Source organism: Acomys minous (genome assembly GCF_964271855.1).
Source record: "Acomys minous genome assembly, chromosome: 6".
Lineage (NCBI taxonomy): Eukaryota > Metazoa > Chordata > Mammalia > Rodentia > Muridae > Acomys > Acomys minous.
Genome location: NC_140487.1, coordinates 14,379,736 through 14,402,660, shown reverse-complemented (window position 1 = coordinate 14,402,660; position 22,925 = coordinate 14,379,736). Strand labels below are relative to the sequence as shown.

General features: G+C 36.8%; 1 protein-coding gene across 1 annotated transcript in view; it reads right to left on the bottom strand.

The window, feature by feature from the left end:
- The window catches only part of VWDE (von Willebrand factor D and EGF domains), a 65,943-nt gene that overhangs the window by 27,102 nt on the left and 15,916 nt on the right, over positions 1-22,925 (bottom strand). Inside the window, exons 5-15 of the mRNA XM_084786316.1 lie at positions 20,793-21,058; positions 19,914-20,003; positions 19,019-19,163; positions 16,395-16,609; positions 15,869-15,942; positions 13,640-13,913; positions 10,819-11,027; positions 9,696-10,645; positions 8,054-8,190; positions 851-1,006; positions 642-746 (exon numbers count right to left, since the gene is read on the bottom strand). Of these exons, the coding sequence (XP_084642442.1) occupies positions 642-746; positions 851-1,006; positions 8,054-8,190; positions 9,696-10,645; positions 10,819-11,027; positions 13,640-13,913; positions 15,869-15,942; positions 16,395-16,609; positions 19,019-19,163; positions 19,914-20,003; positions 20,793-21,058 (2,621 nt within the window). The remainder of the gene's footprint in view (positions 1-641; positions 747-850; positions 1,007-8,053; positions 8,191-9,695; positions 10,646-10,818; positions 11,028-13,639; positions 13,914-15,868; positions 15,943-16,394; positions 16,610-19,018; positions 19,164-19,913; positions 20,004-20,792; positions 21,059-22,925) is intronic.

Below are 22,925 nucleotides of genomic sequence, written 5' to 3'. Positions count from 1 at the left end.
CAAGTCATAAATTTCCATGTGAGGAAGCCCTTTAGGTAACCATAAATAAATAAATAAATAAATAAATAAATAAATAAATAAATAAGACCAGAAACCAACCAAAAATGATAAAAAAAAAAAAACATTAGATAATCTCATAAACCTCTTTCAAATTCAAAGCATTTGCCACAAAAAGAACTACTTGATCACAAAGACAAATATTACTAAAAATTATGTATGTAGGATCATATGAGTGAATTATTTAATATGAGATTCCTTCTATGACTCTTTGTGAAGGGTACAGAGAGGAGGGGCAGGGCCTCATGTGGCCAAGGCTGTCCTCCAGGATGGAACAACCTTAAACTTCTGATTCTCCTGTCTCCATCTCAGAAGAGCTAGAATTATAGAGGTATGGTACTTTAACATAGCTCTTGCAGTTTCAGGGAGAAACATTTCTGCTACTTTAATATGTTAAAAGAATAAATAACTTCCTTATTACATCAATGAGAGTTACAAGAAATTAATTAATTTTAACTAGACTAATACAAATGTGAACTTGTCTGTGTCGTTCTAGCATAAGGTTGGGAAAAGCACAATACTATGCCAAAGTCATATGAAAAGCATGTATGTATCATATTCTATGGAAAAGTAAAAATACATACCTTCACAGTGCATGAGTCATTTTCATAGGGACCACAGATTTGACAAGCACCATCATATACGGTCATTATCTTGGGATTACTGAATACATAGCCATCATTGGATACCTGTGATATATAGTTCTATCACAAGATTATTTCTTTTAAACATTGCCTCATCAATTCACTATGAAACATTACATATGCATAAAATGATATCTTTTATTTATTACCTTTAATTGTAACTTTGTCAAGGGTTTCTCCGCCATCAGATCCATGGCATCATAAGGCTGGCCATCTGTGAGCAGCTGGCAGTCAACCACTCTGCTGTTTTGAAAGACTGTCTGTGTGTAGACACTTGCTCCAAGCACCCATTGACTGTCACTGTACTGAAGGAGTAATGAAAAGTCAATTAACTGCTTCTAAATTTTGGATATACCTTTGTTACTAAATTGTATATAGTCAACAAAGAAATTTTAAAATATAAAGCTCATATGATATATATTTAGATTACATTAAAAGTTAGTTTTGTTTAGTACAATAGAAAAGTATACACAGTAATTTTGATAATTAAAAAAATAAAAGCCACCCCTCTCTCAAAGTGTGCATTGCTGACAGGTTCAATTTTTAAAAGGTTGCCAAGGTTAGTCTTGTAGAATTATTCAGCACACAATGGATTTCAGAGCAAGAGGGAAAGCAACAGAGTGCGTGGCTGGCACATGGTAAGCAGATTGTTATATGTCAAAATTCCCACTTTCATCCCTGGTACCCACAGGGCTTTGATTCTTGACTACTCTACAGAAATAACTAAGATGGGTTAGTGCTTCAACTGTTTGAAAATTTTTACCCCTGTGCCAGAGGACTTGGGGCCAGATGACCCATCATGGATTACATTTCAAGATATAAAACTATGGGATGGTGGCCACGTTTTTCAATAAAGTAAAGTATAACAGTGAAGCCTGCAAAGAACAATAGGACTAAAGCCTGATGTGCACAGATATAATTGTGCCCATACTAATATTTCATGGCTCCCAAGTCTCAACTAAGTTGGAGATTTTCCATGAAGAATATACTATCCTCAGTAAACATATGTCATTTTGACTAAACTAGTTTATGTCATCTGAGTAGAATATTCTAGCCTGTTTATCCTACTTAATACCAGCAAAATGTCATGCTTAAGCTACACTTTAGGCATTACTCTATAGTGTTGTAAAATATCATGGTGTGTCAAGAAAAAAGGCAGAATAATTTTCTAAGTACTGATAAACATATTAAAATCTAGAAGGCTTTATTTTGTTGACAGCATTATAATTCATATTTATAAAAATACATTTTGATTGCACAGGGTTTTTCAAATGTGATTTTCAAATGTGTAGCATTAGTCATACAACTTGATAGCACTGCAGCATTGTAGGTGTTCAGAAAAGGCAAGGTGAGTGACATCACCCCGATGTGTGGAATAAAGTTAACCAAGTTGTAAAGACATGGTGATTGACAGCATGCAGTTACGCAGATATCTACAGTTATGAAGGGGCAGTCTGTTATAGCAGATATGTCAATAGGATCCTCCATGAGAGGAGGAATGAAAAGAATGTATCAAGGTTGTCATTATAGCTACACTTACGTAGAATCTCATGTTTTCCTGTGTGAAATCAGGCTGTAGCCAATGATTGGTCCTTAATGTGGAGTTCTATGCCTCTATGAAAATGTTGACCCAAAGTTATGAATAAATATGATTCTACATGAATAAATATTATCATCCTTTATATTCAATGTTGTGTCTATTATGTGTATATTCTTTTTAATTTAAATATTTTAATTTTGAGAATTGTATACATGTGTACTGTATTTAAAGCATGTCCATCCAATTCCAAACGGTCAGCTGTATACACATATACATACCAGCCACTGGTATTTTGATGAGGGATTAAATAACAGAAAAGACATAGGATATAACTTGGCTGTGATAAGTGAGGTTGAAATAAGGTATAATACAAAAGAATCCGCAAGTCTAATGTAGTCGAGGAAGGCTTAAGAGGAGGGGGTCATATTTCCCTTCTTGGAGGATAAAGGGTGCTTCTATTAGGATACTGAAAACTGAGACAGAGAGAAGCAATCCAGCATGGCCAGAGAAATCAGCATCTAAACAGCAAGGCAGAGCTAGGTGAGGAGACATGCGCCTTTTATCCAGCACTGGGAAGCAGGGGCAAGCAGATCACTGAGTTCAAGGCCAGCCTGGTCTACAAAGTGAGTCCAGGACACCCAAGGCTACACAGAGATAACCTATCTCAAAAAAAAAAAAAAAGCAAAGCAAAATAAAACAAAACAAAGGAAAAGCAAGCAACACAGAATATTGTGGTCTGTTTTAGTGCATGAGGAAGACAGGGATTTTCAAGCTGCCGACAAGAGGATACAAGAGCTAGGTGAGAAAGAGTCCATGGCTTACATAGAGGACCACTGCTTGGACTTAATACTGTGGATCAGCAGCTTAAAAGCTGGACTTGTCTTTTAGAGGAAAGAATTAAAGAAATGTATGAGTAGCTGAATTTCTAGATTATGAATTGCTTAATATTATTACTTTAACAGCAAGAAAGAGCTATAAGCTGTGGTATGTTTCTATATAGCATAGGAAATATGTACATGTGCCTCGGTACAAATGAAATATAGTGAGGATTAAGTAGATAATGATGGCACAGATGTCAGGGTATGGAAAGAATACTATAAAATATGAGGTAATGGGAAGCCTTTACTCAGGTCAGTAAAAGAGATAATAGAAAATGTGGGTGATATGGAAGAGAAGCAATGAACAACTCTCTGTAAATACCTTTCACACGGATCAAAATTTTAGAATTACGAGAATATTTCAGATGCTGTCTAAATAATTTTAATGCAACTCAACCAGAATGTGAAGGAAACTCAAAAAGAAATAAAAACATTTAAACTAATTGTATTACAATGAAATACATAAGTCAAAGAAAATAGTTTATGTCATATTGGGAATGTCATTTGCTGTATCATTTTATGTTATAACATTTTATGTTATGTCATTTTATAAATTTGCTTTTCTTTTTTGGCCATTCTTTTTTTCCTTTTTTTTTTTATTTCAGTAATTTGTTGAGATTACATCTCAATTGTTATCCCTTCACTTGTATCTTCCCTTTCCCTGCTCCCTCCAACTTCCATCCTATTCCCTTCCCCTGGGTCTGTGACAGAAGGGGACCTCCTCCCCCACCATATGATCACAGCCTATTACGTCTCATCCTGGTAGCCTGCTTACCCTTCCTCTGATTGCCACCAGGCCTCATCACCAAGGAGAAGTGGTCAAATAGGGGTATACTAGAGTTCATGTCAGAGGCTGTCCCTGATCTCCATACAACTGTGGAGAATGTGCTGTCCACTGGCTAGATCTGGATAGGGGTTCTAGGCTTACTACATTCATTGTCCTTGTTTGGTAGTGTGTGTGAGCAGATCCTCCTGGGTCCAGATCCATCAGCCTTGATGGTCTTCTTGTAGGTTTCTAGGACCCTCTAGATCCTTCTACTTTCCCTTTGCTTTTCAAAGGTAGAGAGTGAAAAATCTGAAAACATAGGTATATTCAAAGAATGACAAAATAGATTTATATATTGTGAATGAGGAGGATTGGGTTTTTTTTTTAACTTTTGAAAAAAGGAGAAACAAATAAGGAAAGGAGACTAGAACAAACCCTGTGCTAATCCTTTAGCATCAGAGACACTGCTGTCAGCTCCTGAGGATGGTACATTAGATAGAGGCTAAATATATAGATAAAGATGAAGAATGCAGATGATAGAAACATAGATGATAGACAGAATGATGGATAGATGACAGAGTTGTGTGTTCCTGCTCTACCCACTGAGAAGTCTTAAAAGCAAAGCTAGATTGTAATAAATAATGAAGCCAGGACAAGATATTCACTTAGTGGAAACTTAGTACCATTAATGCAAGTGAAGCCTAGGGCTTCCAGCAACCCCTGTATGACTAGAGTGCATGATTTTAAAATTGTGTCAAATTGTGCTTGATTAAAAAGGGAGTCGAGAAAGCTTTTAAAATCCACTTTAGACACTTTTCGGTTTAGATTTAAGATTAGGCCTAGGTAAGTGTTCTTTCCAATGCCAAAGTGAACAGCCTTATAAATGTATACAACACTAAATGAATGCTTATGTGGTCATACATATGTAATAATAATATTTTTAAAATGAGGGACATGTGTAGTGAGAATTTTGATTTCTTTAAAAACCCAGAAATGTTATGTGAATATGTTTTCACTTTAATTCCAGGTGTGGGGTATGGGGCTGCTTCCTAGCAGTTCTGTGCTTTGGCAGGGGTGTGATTTTGCCAGCTGAAGATAATTTATGTTTGGAATTCTGGGGACAATTCAGAGGATACATACATTCCAGATCCCCAAGAGAGGCAGCAATTGCTACTCCCCCTGCTGCTGTTGCTGGTTGCTGTTTGCAGCTGTTGCTGTATAGAGGGATTTTAATTCAGAATATGGTTGCACTGGCAAGAGATCACATCCAAAGACCTTCTAGTTCTGTGTGATCTGGCTGGAATACAGACACGCCTTTAATTCGGGAGGCAGAAGCAAGCAGATCTGAGTTCAATGCTAGCCTGGTATAGAACAAGTTTCAGGTATATAAAAGCTAGAATGGGGAGATGGGATCCAGAGGGTCCTAAAAACCTACAAGAAGACCATCCAGGCTGGTGGATCTGGACCCAGGGGCCCTGCTCAAACTACTGTACCAACCAAGAACAATGCACACAGTAAACCTAGACCCCCTATGCAGAAGTAGCCAATGGACAGCACATTCTCCAGAGCTGTGTGGAGATCAGGGACTGATTCTAACATAAACTCTGGTGCCCCCATTTAACCACTTCCCCTTGGTGGTGAGGCCTGGTAGCACTCAGAGGAAGGATAAACAAGCTACCAGGATGAGACCTGATAGACTATAATCATATGGTGGAGGAGGAGGTCCCTTTCTGTCACAGACCCAGGGGAGGGGAATAGGGTGAAAGTGGGATGGAGGGAGAATAGGAAGATACAAGTGAGGGGATAACAATTGAGATGTAATCTGAATAAGTTACTTAAATTGAAAAAAAAAAAAGAAAGAAAGAAAAGATTAGATCCATGGCAGCACATGCCTTTAATCTCAAACAAGGAAGGCAAAGTTAGTTTGTAGAAGGAATCACCTGTGTTTGAAAGTCATGTTTACTTGTGTGGCAGAAAAAGTTACAAATCGGAGAGAAAGATCTGACAGGATAAGATAAGCCCAACTCTCACAAGAAGAAAAAGGAAAGGAAAGCTGCTTACGGGGCAATGCAAAGAGAGGAGGCAGTTTTACCAGGACAGGTATAGAGGCAGATTGAATGAGGGAACAAGCTAGACACAAGCTTGTGAAGACAGAACAGGCCAGAGAAGGAGAAGGAGCCGGAAGATTAGAGTAGATTGCTGGAGTTAGTTTGAAGCCAAGTAGAGCACTTTGGGTATAGAGAGAGAAGCCATGTTGAATAAGTCCACCGGGAGAGGCATTTAGGGCCAGAGCAGCTGAGTTTAAGCAGCCAGGCCAGAACTCAGTAAGATCAAGAAAGAATGAGCTTATTAAGCAGTAAGTCTCAAAGGCTGAAAGCGTTCTATGCCTAAGTTAGATTGTTTGGAGGCTAGAAGCCTCCAGGACTAGGCCTACACTAGCAGATGGAGGCAGTAAGCCTCCCAGACAACAATTGCAACAGGTGAGTGAAAGATCCTTTTCCATTGCTGCTTCTGTTTGCTGGTTGCTTTTCTCGGGTTGCTGGTGGAAGATATCCTGAGGATGAAAATCGAATTTGTCCCAAGAAACTCAGTGTGCCTAATCAGCAGGAAATAGTCTAAGCATGTTGATGCCCCCTTTCCCCACAAACCTGCTTTCTCTCTTTTCTCTCTTACCTATTACTGGGGAGTTTGAAGGGATGGGGTACTAGGGAGGTAGGAAAAAGAACCCAATAATGTAGCCAAAAGTCAAGCTAAAACCATGAATTTGAGAAGGAGCAGAAAGGGGCACACTGGACAGGAGGATGAGGAGAAGGAAAGGTTTTGTTTTGTTTTGTTTTTTAATTAAGTATAGCATGGACTGATTCAACTTCAATATAACATAAATATTTGCTACTTAAGCCAACTTTGGGCTTGACAACTAGATTTCTTTGTTTCTTTTCTCCTACTATTAAGTATAATATTAGGGAATTCCAAAATTCCCTGTCAGATGCTTGGAAGGGAGAAAAGTTAATCACAACACACAAAGTACATCTAAAGTACACAAGATGTACTTTCAAAGAAAATATAAATGTGTGAAATTGTGTTCCATTGAGTCATTTACTGATACCATGATCTCATGGTATCAAATCTGCCAAGGCCACATAGCTAATCTCTGCTGATATTGAAATCCTATGCATAACATGATGCAGCGAACATACTAGTACGCAGGGAAATTATATGCAAAAATTATTTCCTCCAGCAAACTCTCAGAATCAGATTCACACTTCACTTCATCAACTTAGAAATAAAGTAAAAACGCAAAATTATGATCGGTTCAAGTTTTCAACTTGTCCAGATGAACATCTAAATTTAAAAACACGTCCTTAGACAAAAGTTTTACTTAAACAAAGAAAAAGAAGATCCTGTATTTCACAAACTAGCGTATGATTTGATGTGCTTGCATTGAAACTGAATGACTTCTCTGCTTTTGTAATCTTGAGGAACCGATGTGGGAGGGGCTGAGTACGCTAAAGCCTGCCGCCCATGGCCAGGGGATGTGAGCAGTGAGCGCTATTGGGCCCGCTTGCTTCTGCTTTTCTAAGGACTTATTCAGGCATCTCAGTCGCCCGCACTCCATGCCACATACCTCAGCTACTTAGTTACTTATTGTACTTCATAGCTCAAGGAAGGTACACGCTTCTATACAGCAAGCTTGACATTCTTTTAGTTTGTTTTTTGTTTTTTGTTTTTTTTAATCATGACTGAATACCAGGACACAATGTCTCAATGAAAATGATGTAAAATACTTAGTAATGTGTAAAGGGTAGTTGTTTTGTTTTTTTTTTCCTGGAAAAGCAGCTTGACCATTTTCCTGTAACTCTCAGTGGGTTGAACACTCTGAGATCATGTTGATGTCTGAAAGACAAAATTAACCTAAACAACTCATAAGCTTGCATGCCTTTAATCCCCGCACTTGGGAGACAGGGTCAGGCTGTTCTCTGTGAGTTCAAGGCCAATCTGGTCTACAGAGTGGGTTCCAGGACAGCCAGGGCTACACAGAGAAATCCTGTCTCGAAAGCAAACAAACAAACAAACAAAAAAGCAAAAGAACAACAAAAAAATTAAAAAAAAAAAAAAAGGCAATCGTCTTAAACACTGCACCGGAAGCCTGCCTTAGTGCTTTTCATACCTCCAGTTTAGTGACTTCACACTTGATGGACGATGAATCTTTGAAGCCTCGACCAAAAACTCTCACTGTGACACAATTTTGCCTCTGAATATCACAGAATCCAGCATTCTCAAGCTCTGTAATTTCAGGAGCTATATCTTTAGAAAAAAATGATGATAAACAACACATGCTTTGTGAATTACAGAAAAAAAAAACACTCCATAATTATTTTGAAGGTCTAAATTAAATCATAGTTCAAACAGCATTTCAACATATTATTTATAATAATTAATAAATTAAACATTGAATAATCTTGTTTTAAAAGAAGTATTGTTAACCATCAAAAGAAAAGCAATGTCATAATGGATAAGGCCTAAACACACACCTCCCTGATGTTTCAGTGATACATGTTATCAACTAAGGGCAAATGTTGGTAACTTACTGTTAGCCTAAAATACATCTTGATTTTGCCACATCAGTTTGTGCCAAATAGGTGGATTACAAGTAAAATATGTTTCTGTAATATAATAGTTTAATTAGCATGCAATATTCACATTTCAATTTTATTTTAGCATTAGAAAAAATTACCAAAGGTTATATGCACTCCTATTCCAGTATTGCCCATATTTTTGGTGTCCAATGAACATAGTTGTGACTTTATTAATTACTGGCAGGGAATATCTCTTTTAGAACTCACAGTTAACTTTCATATGGCCCTCTTTCTGGCAGTGGTCTTAGTGAGCACATCTTACCCTTATTGGTGAGATCCGCTTGTTAAAATGAATGTGTTCATGTGAAAGGGCAGGCCTCTGCCTGGCAAAGACTAAACAATCCTAACATAGCCTAAGAACCGAGCCTTAGGGGACAAATCATAAGCCTTTGATATCAGCATTCTCGAAATCCTCATGAAAAAAGTCATATTAGTTTATCCTCTCACATTTGTATCAAGCCTCTATTTACCAATGTATTTGTACACAGTGTGATTACATGAGGCATAGGGTTAAACAAGATGAAGCCTCTATGTAACTTAAATTTAATCATGGGAGGACAAAGACTGGTTAAAAAGTGAAAAAAAAAAACATAAATGTAATAGTATGCTTGGAGTAATGTACAGAATTTTTATATTAATTGTCTCATTGGAGATAAAAAATAAATATAGATTGTGTGAGGGGAAAAAAAGTTCTACAAAAGATCTAAGTTAATACTGAGACCAAAGATCTCCCAAATTTGATTTAGAGAAAAATGATTTTAAGCAAATTAGTATACTTAGTAAACCAACATAAAATAGTGACTAAAATAGTTACTAAATATGAGGTCTAGGCAAAAAAAAAAATGCTATTTTCAGTAGACAGGGGCACCAACTGTGTGCAAAGGCCCCATGACTGGGTGGGCCTGGCACTTTCAAGGAGCAGCAACAGAGATGAAACCAATTGGATCGGAGCAACAGCTGCCAGAGAGAGGCCATCAAATGATAGGTTTACAGATGGGCAGTTACAGGGACTTCAGCTTAGAGTTTGAATAAGATGAAACATCCAGGGGAGGGGAATCATTAAAACATTAACTAATATAGTTTTTCACTACAGACTTAATAAACACTAAGGCCAAAGACATGTCCATAATCAAATACCGTCCTGAATATAAATTCCTCAAGGAATGTGCATACCGTATGAATCACTGCAGTCATAGAAACGGTAGCCTGGGAAACACACACAGCCCCAGTCCATGCACTGACCATGTCCGCTGCATAAATTGGGGCATCTTAACACTTGGAGAATGCCCTCTATTGACTTCCTGTATTCTTCAACGTTGTGTTTTCCTTCCTCTAAAACCCGCCTCTCACACTCATTTTCTAACAGGGCCACTCCCGCTTCTGCCCAGCTCACGTCGTCCTTTAACAGAACATCTTTCACACACATGTCCACCACGTGGCTTAGTGTCCTGCCAAGGAAGGGAAGACAGAGCCTTCCAATGCTGGAATTGGCTAGAGTCTGCTCACAGAGAGCCAAGGTGCTGAGTTCAGTGAGGCCGGATGCTGTGGGCCACGATGGATAAAACTCCTGCTGCCTGTCCTCAGTGTGGTCCTCAGGGAAAAAGTAAGAAAACTCTTCCAGGTTGGCTTGTCCGAGGCTCTGCACAGTAACTACGGGAAGAAAGCCCTTTAAGTTTTGTCCTTTCCATCTGTTTGGTAGATTCCTCCTCATTTCCTGGTCCTGTGCGCGCCTCTCGTTGTTCAAATGTTTAGATGGATTTTGTGTCTCATGCCCAGAGTGCTGTAAATTTAACTCCAGTTTTGTTAGGTTTATGTGGGAATCTTCTTGTAGTAAGAAATTCAAATTATTTTCTTCCTCGGGTACGTGAGTGCTTATTTCTCCAATGAGAGCTTCTGGATGGATGTATTCAGAGGTGATATCTAGGTATGGTATCAAGGAAGCGAACTGCGTGTGCTTGATGTCTTTGCAGCTGGCAGCCATGTCTAAGTGAGATCCGCTGTCCAGATGGTTAGAAAGCAGATGCTGCAATGCGGTACCCAACCAGCAGCCACAGTAGGATGGTTTCGATGGAAACTGTGGGGAAGCTGGTGTTTTGTCAAACATGCTGCTTCCTGGCAAAAGCCTTCCAGATGAAAAACAGGATAGTTATTTAAACAAGAACATTTACCCATAGATAGGCTCTGAAAAGGCAGAATATTCAGTGAACACTGCTTAAGCTTTATAGTAACACACACACACATACACACACACACAAGTACATACACACACAAATTTGAATAATATCTTAAGTCTCACCTCCATTCATCGATAAAAGCAATATGATTGTTGATATTGTGATCAATTTTGATGCCGTTCTTGTCATGGAAATCATTTTCTGGGTTTTCATCGAAGGTACCACAAAGCCCCAATGTGCTTCTGTAGTCTAAACTAGGGGCTCTCAGTGTTATGCTCACTCCCCGCTCACTGAGGTCAGCCCGGATGAATGCTCCAGAGGAAAACCAAATCTGAAAGCAGACGAACCCACCATGAGCCAGAAGACACTAACTTCAGTGGGTTACAAAAAGACGTCCCCTGGAGGGGGAGACCTGGTGGCACTCAGAGGAAGGATAGCAGGCTACCAAGAAGAGACTTGATACCCTATGAGCATATAAAGGGAGAGGAGGTCCCCTTCAGTCAAAGTCATAGGGGAGGGGAGTAAGGGGAAAATGGGAGGGAGGGAGGAATGGGAGGATACAAGGGATGGGATAACCATTGAGATGAAATATGACTAAATTAATAAAAAATATTTTACATGAAAAAAACAAAACAAAAAGAGCGCCATCTGAAATATAAGAAAGGTCCTTTTCTATACATACAATGAATAAAACTTTTTAGATGAAAACTTTCATTTAATATTATATGTAAAAGAAATCAATCTTTATATTATGGTGCTTTGAAATTTGGTCACAATTTCAATTCTTTTCATTTTTCTTTTGTAGGCATGGATGTTTTGCCAGCATGTATGTCTGTGCACCATGTGTATGCTTGGTACCTGCAGAGGTTAAAATAGGGGGTCAGATCCTACCATGTGGCTGTTGGGAATTGAATCTGGGTCCTCTGGAAGAACAGCCAACGCTCTTAACTGTGGCGCTATCTCTGCAGACCCCAGTACTTCAACTATTTGTTGAAATAAATGGTTTGTGACCTCTTTAATGAATAAAAACTGGTATTTTATATGATTGAAGCAGCTAAAACTAGTAGAGCTAATGGTAGTAAAGCCACATTTCTGATAGTAGTAATGTCATGTAGAAATGTACTCTTAAGTCAATACTTTACACTAATAAACAAAATTCAAGAGGCGTGTAAGTCAGTATTTTCTTATTGCTCATAGGCAAATAGAAGCAATAGCCAAGTTATATAGGTTGCCTGGAAAAGTAGCAAACATAACAAGTGGAGACTCAGTGGCCCTAAAGGCCTCTGCCATCTGACAATGAGCCACTGTTCCTTGTCCCAATGATGTCCTGAGGCCAACCATCTGGAAGTATAACTTAAAAAAAAAAAAAAAAAAAAGACTTTTCCTGAAAGCTCTAAAGACACATTACGAGTGTTTGTCTTTTCAGTTTAAACATAAGCCTTCTTGTCTCCTCATTGAAAAAGAAATAGCGTGCACTAATTACAGGAATTTCTTTTCGAGTGTAAAAAACCTTACATTTCTACTCATTAAGGTAGTTAAAATTATTCCAAAGCCTTCAACAAATATCCACCCTCCAAAAAAATTTTTTGACTATAATGTCTTCTACTATGTGTCACATTTTATTTAGCTTTTTAAAAATGATCCTGTGGTGACTTGTAACTTCCCCCTTACAGGGAGAGATGCAGTGAGCATCATTGGTGTTACCTATAATTATTTCATTAGAACACATTCCCAGTTAAAACTTCTGATGAAATGACATATAAACAGAGTCCATTAGAAACACTAACTTTTCCCATTATCTTTACTCTTGGCAAGATGATAGGAAAGGCAGTGCTCTTTCTTTATTTGATCACTGACGAGGTATTTCAACATTTTGCTGAGTACTTGTACATTTAGACATATTTTAAGTGTTATTCCTTCGCAAATTGTCTTTTCCTTTGTATTTATTTATTTTTGACAGAGCCTGTTATGGAACCCAGGCTCACCCTGAGCTCATGATTCTCTTGCATTGAGTACCAGAGTGATGGGATGGCAGGCATGGGCCACAACACCCTGTGCCTTTTGATGTTGTTCAGGTTTATAATTGTCTATTGATTTTATATATAAGATATATATGCACATATATAATCAGATCTACAAATGTTTTACATATTTACTGTGTTATGCATTTAGCAACATTTTTCTAATTCCAGATTCACATTTTGGCTGTGGATGACAGATATCAGATAAATAATGTTTTATTAATGAATTACTATTCAGTAAATATTATAAAACCATAATGCATTGAAATTTTTAATTTAAATTTCAATATATTTACCAAGAATTTACTTCTTGAAAGTTGAAAAAGCAAACATGACCTTAAGATATAAACATTTTGCTCACTGATATGAAATACTATATTTTAAAAGACTAATTATAAAAAAATATCAAAATTTGAAATCTGTGGCCTTTTGCCTGATTTTTTAAAAATCTTTTTCTTATATCTACCAGCTTCTTCCTAAAGTAATAACAGACTGTATTCATTTAAAAACTGTTTAGCTATTCCTAAAAAATCTATTTTTAATTGTCATTTTGCCTAATATACATTTATTAGACATTGTCAAATAATGTTGTGAGTAATCAACAAAACTGTAACTTTAAAAAGTTTTAAAGAAATAACTTAGGTATGTTAAAGGTATGTTTCACTTTAAATAGTAGGTCAAAATCTGAGCTTTCTTTCAATATCTGAGTGAATCTAATGCTATATCTTTTCCTTTTACATTCTCATACACGTATATAATGTATTTTGACCATAATCATCCATTTCCTTCCTAATGCTATTTTCTTCAGCAAACTAATATCAAAACATAATAATGCCTAGTTTGTAAGGATGAATAGAAGTTCGTCCAAAATTACAGGAGGAAAATTATTTCTAATATTACATTTTTACCTCTGTTCACATACCGTGATTTTTCTTCCTAAATAAGATTCAGTTACTCTGACATTGCTTGATGATGAATCTTGGCTTTTTACAGATAAATATGGTGGTGATTTATGTAACTGTCCACTGCACATATCAAAGGTAACAATGTCACCTTCTTCTTGTGCAACAAAGCCACAGTTACATGACACAGGAGAGTGAAGGCTCCCACAGTCCCACTGGCGTACATGGATTTCAAAATCACGTGACATGCTTTTATAAAGCACAAATGTTCCAGTCTTGAAGTTATCATATACCCTATTATGAGCAAAGGTCAACCATGTTAAGAATCGGGATAAAATATTATAGCAATATAACTGTAGTATAAAGATGTTCTTTTTTAATTAATTAAACATTTTTATTTTTTACATATACATTTATATTATTACACAGATATACAATAGATTACCTAAAGCAAGAAGAACCATGATATAATCTGGAATTATATAAATGTTACATTCTTAGTGTTTTGGCTATTTTTATTTAACAGCCTTGAAGAAAACATCTTTCCTATCTTGGTGCATCTAAAATTCTGAATGCAAATCAATCTCCATCACATCTTGTCATTATCAACTTCAAACATCCATCTAGACCTAAAAGCATCCTAACCCCTAAACAACTAAGCTTCAAAGATGTTCTTAAATGTATGTATAAACAATATATATCTGAGAACAAGAAATTTATATTTTCATCATCTTTATTGGTCTGAAGATTGATTTGTGTCTGAAAACGTCTCAAAGTGACCATAAACACTTTAACTTTTCCCCACAACTCTATTTTTATTGTTGACCACCCAGTAGGCTAAATTCTTAAAGGAAAGCATGCTTGCTGAGGGTGCATGTGGTTGGCTGTCTTCCTTACCAGAAAGAATTGGTCCCATATGACCATTATTTAATGTCTTTCAATAACCAATCTCTTGTAGTAAAGTCATGAACTCTACTTCACCCTTATTTTATACCTGTTTTAATTCCTGGCATGTATTTATTTCCAATGGTCTTTTATTGGTACTACTGTTGTTGTTAACTGTGCTTCTGTATCTCTTCTCCTATCCAAAGTTCAGCACCAGGGCAGAGAGTTCTTGACTTCATTCACTGCCTTACCCTCCACACTGAGAATAGGGCTTGTCATCTAACATTTTACAACTGATCTCACTGAAAGAAGACAGATTAAGTACATCACCACTGTGCTTTCTTAAGTACTCCTCACCGGGGCCTTTAAATCTCCAAATGCAGCCATAAAAGACTTCTGCATTAGTGATCAGACCTGACAACTTTTCAATACTCATTAAAGTGTGTGGGGTGCTATTTATAGTGTAGGATTCTACAACTATTCACTCAAAATAGTCTTACTGACAGTTATCACATTATGTTTAAAACACCTGTCAGGCACCAGAAGAAAAATTTACTAGGCATCTTCTTCTTATAAGTGTCTTAACATCACAAGGCCCTCAGAACAGTAACACTAAGCCTAAATCTTCCTATGAAGATCTTAAAAGCAGTATCATTTTGATTCCCTTTTCATCATGTTGAACATTTTACTTAAATTTCAGAAACAACCATAAAAGCTTTTGTAGTAGAAAAAAAGTCAATTCTAAAAATGAACATTCTAGCCTGGAATGGTAGTGCACACCTTTAATTGCAGCACTTGGGAGGCAGAGGCAGGTGGATCTCTGTGAGTTAGGCCAGTCTGGCCTACAAAGCGAGTCCAGGATAGGAAAGGCTGTTAAACAGAGAAACCCTGTCTCAAAAAACTAAACCAAAACAACAACAACAAAAGCTAAATTTAAAAGGAACATTCTTATCATCAACCAAAGGTAATTAGTGTTAAAAATGTTTAACAAATTAGTTTAGTCATTTTGCACAAATCTCAAAGATTATTTTGTAGTCCTATAAATATACAACACACTAAATACTCTTAGTGAAAATAAATTACGTATTATCAAAAGTAAGCAGATAGTCAAGCAAAATTGATTATGTTCATTTGTAATAATCTTCATTACATCTTCACTTGTAATAATCCAAAATTTTAGGCTCACTAGTTGTCTGCATTATTTAGCAAGGACTGGAATTCATGCAAAAATATTCAATACAAATACACTAATGTCTAGATATAAACCAGCAAAAGTACAGATCATTGGAGTGTGGCATTTAAAACAAAACAATGGTAAAAACCAAAGGAAAAAAGCCAGAAGGAAGTAAGGTTCAGAACATTACCTGCCATCAAAAGTAATTATGTGGGGGTCGGTAAATGAATAGCAGTAAGCAGATGGGACATCCTTGACTTTGATCTGCAGAAGAAGGATATATTGAAAGATTAGCATTGCTTATTGGTTAGCGATATGCAATAAATTATTTAGCAAATGCAATTAATATCCAATAAATTCTTATTTTATAGTTACTGAGAATGGAATTTTAAAAATAAAAAAATTAAATAATTTAAAAAGATTATTTATTTATGTAATGCATCTGTCATATGTGTATATATGCCAAGTGTGAGCAAGTGACCAAAAAGATCAGAAGAGGGCATCAAGTCTCCTAGAGCAGACATTACAGGAAGTTGTTAGCTGTCCCCCATGGCACTAGGAACCAAACTTGGGTCCTCTAGAAGACAAGAAAGTAAACTTAGCCCTTAAGCTATCTTTTCAGCCTCATCAAATAATTTTTAAATAAAAAAAATTGACACAAATGTATTTTTTTAATAAATCTTAAGTAATAAAGGTTATTTTTCTGGTTAGTCAACCTGGATGCTGTCTGGAGTGTATCTGTCCCACAGGTAAACATCATTAACTATAGGTTCCACAATGATGTCTGTGATTCTTTCTCCATCCCGGGAAAAGTCTGTCACAGCAGTGTAGAACACTACAGCATGGCTACATATTCCGTTGGCGCAAGAACTCTGGTGAAGGTCCACATGGCAGGAAGACAATGCCAAATTTAAACCTAGGTGTTCTTCACCTATTTAGGGGGAAATCTTTTTAAGTTTTTGCAGATAAATACAAATCAAATGTAGTTGCTTGATCAATATTTAACATTAGACTAAAATATTATTATTAATATTTTTTCTTTAAAAATTACTGTAATGTTTTTCCAAATCAAGATAAAGCTGCTGAATCTACTTTATCTTTATAGATATTTATTTTAAACATATGTATACACATACATACTAATATTTTCAATAAAATTATAAACACATGGGCATTTAGATAAAATTTAAAGGCAGAAACTCAGATGAGATAAAGTAATAAACATTTTAGTACCATGACTTCATTAAAATAAATGTACACATGTTATGAAGTATAAATATAGACATTTAGTAAGAAAAAGATGTGAGTCTCTTGAAGGCGATCATGAGTAAAAAATTTATTTCTCATCATAAGTGCCTGAATATAATCAGAACCTCAAAGTGATCTTCTGCGTAACTAGCAAAGAAAATAAGAAAGAATTTTGAGAGGAAGCGGTTATAGAAAATGAAAATAGAGCTTTAAAAAGACTTTTAGAGTCATTTGCATATTTTCTATTCTTCCCATAAACAGGAGATGATGCCCCAAAACGGCTAAAAAGGAGGCGATTTTCAAATTCAACTCTAATCCAAAAAGCCCCCCTGAGATAATATTGTCTTCTTTTCACTCCCATGGATTTACAGTGGTCATGTAATGGTACTGTACTGGGTTCAAGATCCCGGGGGACAGGTTTGTTTCCCCCTTTTTGCTGACTTCAAGACAGCATTTCTCTGGAACCCACTCTGTAGACCAGACTGGCCTCAAACTCAGATATCCATTCTGCCTCCAGAGAGCTCGGATCAAAGGTGTCATCACTGTCCCTTTATGTTTTCATTTTTATCTTCCTAGGGACACACTTTCCTCATACACATGAAAAACAATGGAAACATCCACATTCCTCAGCCAGCTCCCTAAGGAGAATGCGGAGCAGTCTGGCTCAGGTACAGTCTGTGACTTCATTTCCCAAGTTTACTGTATGAGGGTCAAGGTTGCTCTCCTGGAGCCTGGGCAAGAGCTGCACAGCGCCTGGACAAGCACATGAACAGTGTGTTCCTAGTGAAGACACTGGGTAGAAGAGAAGTGAAAGAATGCCCAGAAGGGAACCAGAAATTTCCCTCTGGAAATAAAGACAAGATTTTTAATTGACAAAGCATAGAAACACACAAACTCCTAAGATTTAAGAGCATATTTAGGCTGTCTTTGTCTATTTATAGCAATATTTGCCTGACTTAACAAAACTGAGAGGGTGCAAGCATTTTTGAAAGTATGCTTCTAATCAAGAGAAATTTTTGCTGAACAAAATTGGATGGCATCAGTAGTATGCGTCTCTGTGCTTCCCAGAGGTAGCTTAATGTGGAATTGTCTCAAAGGGTTTGAGTTGAAAATTCACTGATGTCACAGGCCCACAGAAGTCTAAGTGCCCAGTTAGGCATCTTCTAAGCATATGTAACTGTCAAGTACCTTTAATGTGACATCTTTGAGTTCCATTTTATGCCTTTTGACTCACCTTTGTATGCATCAAGCACGAGACTAACCTGGACCTGTTAATCTTTCACCTCTCTGATTCAATTAGGTGATAGAAGGCCGTTTACACCTAGATACACTGTGTTTGAAGGTCTACTGAAAATGTTATATTCTATAAAGAATATATGATATGAAAACAGAACTATAGCCTCTCTTTACAGATGCTGTTTTAATAAGAAAGTCCCTTGCTTTGGTCAGAGGCATAATTGGGGAAAAAACTCAACCAACCCAGCTACAGCTCTACATGATTTGCTCTCTTGGCTGCTCTCTTACTCTAGGGAGAGATTTCCCTCTCTCTATTGCCTTACTAGTGGTTTATAAATGGTCATGCATCATGATTCTCATGAATCAGTCATTTATATTAAGACAAAAGATCCCACATGAAGCTTACATTGGGGAAAGTACTGTGAAGATGCATTATGAGACCTGTGTTCCATAAGCTTCAACTCTGAGCACATCACACATCCCTCAGGGAAGATGATTTGGAAAACTGTAAAGAGCTGTTATCCTCCATCTTTAAAAACACGGCAAAAGAAAAATAAATATGAAGCAGAGACGGGGAATGATCAATTAGGAAGAAGTAGAAAAGAATGATGACAAATGACAGCAAAGAGAATATAGTTCACTAGTAAGCCTGAGCCCAGAAAAAAAAAAACCATGAGTCACTTTGCTAATTGGCAGTTCAACCTTATATATCACATCATTAATACAACGACGCTATTGTTTGATGTAAGCATGAAACATATTTTGTTTGTGAGTCCAGCTTAAGGACTCACTATAAAAGGGAAGAGGGATCAGTTTTCATCTGAAATGTAAGAAACGAAAATGGGCTTGGTGCTACCTTGTTCGATGGTTTTCAGTTTCAGTGAGATTTTGCATCCTTGATCAAGCTCAGTAAATTCAGAGCAAACAACGGGAACTGTGCTCTCTATCCTCAGCTCGTGTTCCTTTCCATCTTCTAATATGGTGCTCAGTTCGGGTTGTAACTGGTATGAGAAAATGCAGCAGTTAAGTTCAGACAGAATATATTTCTAAAGATTAATTTTGAAAACACACTTTTCTCAACAAATTCTCTTTTGCTTATTGAGCCATTATTAATGTAACCACTCAGTTATTTTTAGCTAAACAAGGCCAATTAACATCAAACCAGTAAAGAATAGAAGCTACAGACACGCATTCTGGCAAAACATCCATTCTCACAAACAGAAAAATGTAAAGAATTGGAATTGTGACCAAATTTCAAAGCACCATAATATAAAAATGGATTTCTTTTAAATATAATATTAAATGAAATTTTTGTGTAAAAATGTTTCATTCTTTGTATGTATAGAAAAGTACCTTTCTTTTATATTAAATTGTGCTCTTTTCATAACCCACTGAAGTCAGCATCTTCTTTCTCATGGTGGGTTTGTTGGCTTTCAGATTTGGTTTTCCTCTGGAGCGTTCATCTGGGATGACCTCAGTGAGGTCAGGGGAGTGAGTGTAACACTGAGAGCCCCTAGTTCACACTACAGAACTGGGATGCAGTGTCACTACAAGCCAAGGGGAATCCCAAATTCTGCTCATTCACACCTGTCTTCAAGATTTGTTGTACATGAAAATTATTCAGGTTATTCTTCAACAATGCAGATTATTCAGTCTAGGCTTTCTGATCCAGTCTGCCATGAGGCCCAAGAACCATCATAGGCAAATCACAATAAATAACTTTTCTAGCTCGTACTCACTGCTACACACACCTTAATTCCTGCAAAAAATTCCTGGCTTTCAACAGCTATACTTTGCACATCCGGTTTCTCCAAGAAAAAGATGGAAGCACTGCAGAATACCTATAAATAGAATTAAGAAATAATCACCTAGTTATGACATTATGAAGAAACATGAAAATTATTGTCTTTCAATCTTTAAGTGTTAGTAAATGATAAAATTAAGAGCCAGGGGCTAAAGAGATGACCAGCGGTTTAGAGCACTTGTTGCTCTTGCAGACGCCTCAGGTCTCATCCTCAGCACCCACATGCTGTTTCACAGATATCCATAACTCCAGATTCAGGGGTTCCAACATCCTTCCTGAACTCCATGAACATCAAACACATACATGGTACACACACTTGCAGGCACACAAGATAAAACAAATAAAATGAAATTTAAAGATAATAAAGTAACAAACATTCACATACTTGCTTAAGATTTGAGAAAAATTCTATCATAAAATATTAGTTATTTGAGCCTCATTATAAAGTACAGTGTGCTTTTTTCTTAAAAAGTAGGCAAAGTGATATTAGCATTGAAAAATGAGATCATTGCTTTCCAATATGTAAGAATAAGATCTTAAAGCCTGAGACATATAATCTTAAAGATTCATTGAAAATCGCAGATTGCTTAAAGAAGATCCTGAAACATAGTCACTGTTAACTACGTGTTAGCATAGTTACTAGTTGTTAACATTTCTAGCTGTTACCAGAATTAGCACAATTACCAAGTAAAAGAAATGAAAAGCCCGGACCCTACTGCTTTATATTCTGAGAACAGTAGCAGCTTTCATTATTTGGTTTAAAATCCATTTTTTAAAAAAAAGTCAATATATTCGTGAAAAGAAAATACAAGATTTGTTTACATACCCGATCTCCAAGTCTGAGATTAATGCCATCAAGTTCTAAAAGCGAGAAAGCCTGGACAGTGCTCTCTTGTTTCAGCTCTTCTTTGATTCCTTGGAAGGAAAGCCTAGACCAGGCTATAAGAAATCCTACTGAGGTGTTTTTTGGGAAAACATCAAAAACACACCTACAAAACACTCGGGAGCCAAAACTCTCTACTGTGACCTTTGGCCTGCCGGGAGGTGGAGGAGGCGGAGGAGGCAGAGGAGGGGGTACCATGGCGAGCTGGCCTGGAGGGAGAAAGTGCAATGGGTCAGTCAAACATCTTGAAGAAAGAAAATAATCTTTTCAAAAAAGAGGTCCAAAGACTATCAGTCTGGGACTTACTTTAAGAAGATGGGGAAGCAAGTTTTTTTCGGGGGGTGGGGGAAGAGATTATTTTCTAGCAGGCAACAAAGGGAAACACTCCTGTTTAAACTGTGATGAATATTGATTGACATCAGAGTAACACCTCAAGCTTGCATTACTCATGCGAAACCTCTGCAAAGCCTGGATTGTGAAAAGAAAAGTGATTGATATTCCTCAGGCAATCACCATTTCTAAAATACAGAATAAACATAATTTAGTCACTAGACTTTGTGATGTCTTGATTTAAATGTAACTATTTACCATAGCATCAAAACAAGTATATATTTTATAATTTACTTTTAACTCAACTCATAAGTTTGGGGTGAAAGAGTTGTTCACTGTGTAGTTAGGCTGTCAGTGAGCCATATAATGTGCTTGGCAACTGCCTTATTCTTTTCATTTTTTTTCCTGAGGCTAAAGATATGGCTGATATTTCTTCTAGGATCTGTATGAAGATTCATAGCTTTGTTGTTGTTTACTTGTTGGGTTTTTGTTTTGGCTTGGTTTGGTTTTTCGAGACAGGGTTTCTCTGTGTAACCCTGGCTGTCCTGGACTCACTGTGTAGACCAGACTGGTCTCAAACTCACAGAGATCCACCTGTCTCTGCCTCTCTGAGTGCTGGCATTGTGCCACCATGCCTGGCCACAGTTTGTTTTTTTAATTCCAAGTGTTTGTAAGATTAAATACAAGGATCTGTAAAGATTGTTTTGTTTTAGAAATAGAAAAAAATATCTGACTAATAAAATTTAATGAGACACTTTACTATATTCTGAAATATACATCTTTCTATTACATACATTATTATTTTGTGACAATCACAAAGTTAACTTTCTGGCTCTGTGGCGAAGACAATGGAAAGATCTAAGAAAACTTGGGCCTTTTCTGTAAGGAAACTTACTTTCAGATTAATTAAAATATCATTTTGTTAGACACAATATCCCCAAAACCAGAGGCAAAGGGACTGTTTTGCAATTAACATAATAACAACAACCATGTCGGGGTCTCTTGAGGAAGCGTCTTGTTATGTAGCTCATGCTGACCTCAGTCTCTGGATCCTCTTGCCTCAGTCTCCCAAGTGTTGAGATGAAGGTGTGCCTAGCTGCAAATAGGTTAGTAACCCTTAAACCAGGTGACCATACTCATAGTGAGGTTTTCACTCAAGTTACTTCAAATTGTGTACCATTTTGTATATATATATAGCTTAAATTCTAAATAATTGCACAGATGTTTTAAATAATCACAGATTGCTAAAAATAAGTAAGTAAAGAAGCTAAGCAAATTCATGTGTCTGTTGTTTTCTGTGGTTCTGGTTTTAAACCTGGGGCTTGATACAGGATAGGCAAGCTCTGCATCCCTTAGCATATCCCGGTACCAATTGAAATGAGTTATTTATTTAAGAAGAAAAATAGATTATTTTTTCTTTAAAACAGATCCCTACTTAGGAAAATCCATGCCTAGTATGCATAATAGACAAATAATCATACTATATGCTTACTGCTACAATGAAGGAATATTGTTTTATTCTTTTATATCATAATCTAAAAACATTACAGAAATAATAAAAGTTTAAATGACAGGTTCTAATGAAGCTGAGACATAGCGACAACATGGTGCTTTAATAGCAGATACAGTGGGAAAGTGCCTGCAAAATCAGTCTGCAACTGGAGGAGAGCAGAGAAGTAACTCAGAACCGTTCATTACAGTAACCAGATGAAAACTCCACCTCCTAATTTTAGGGAATCATATTTG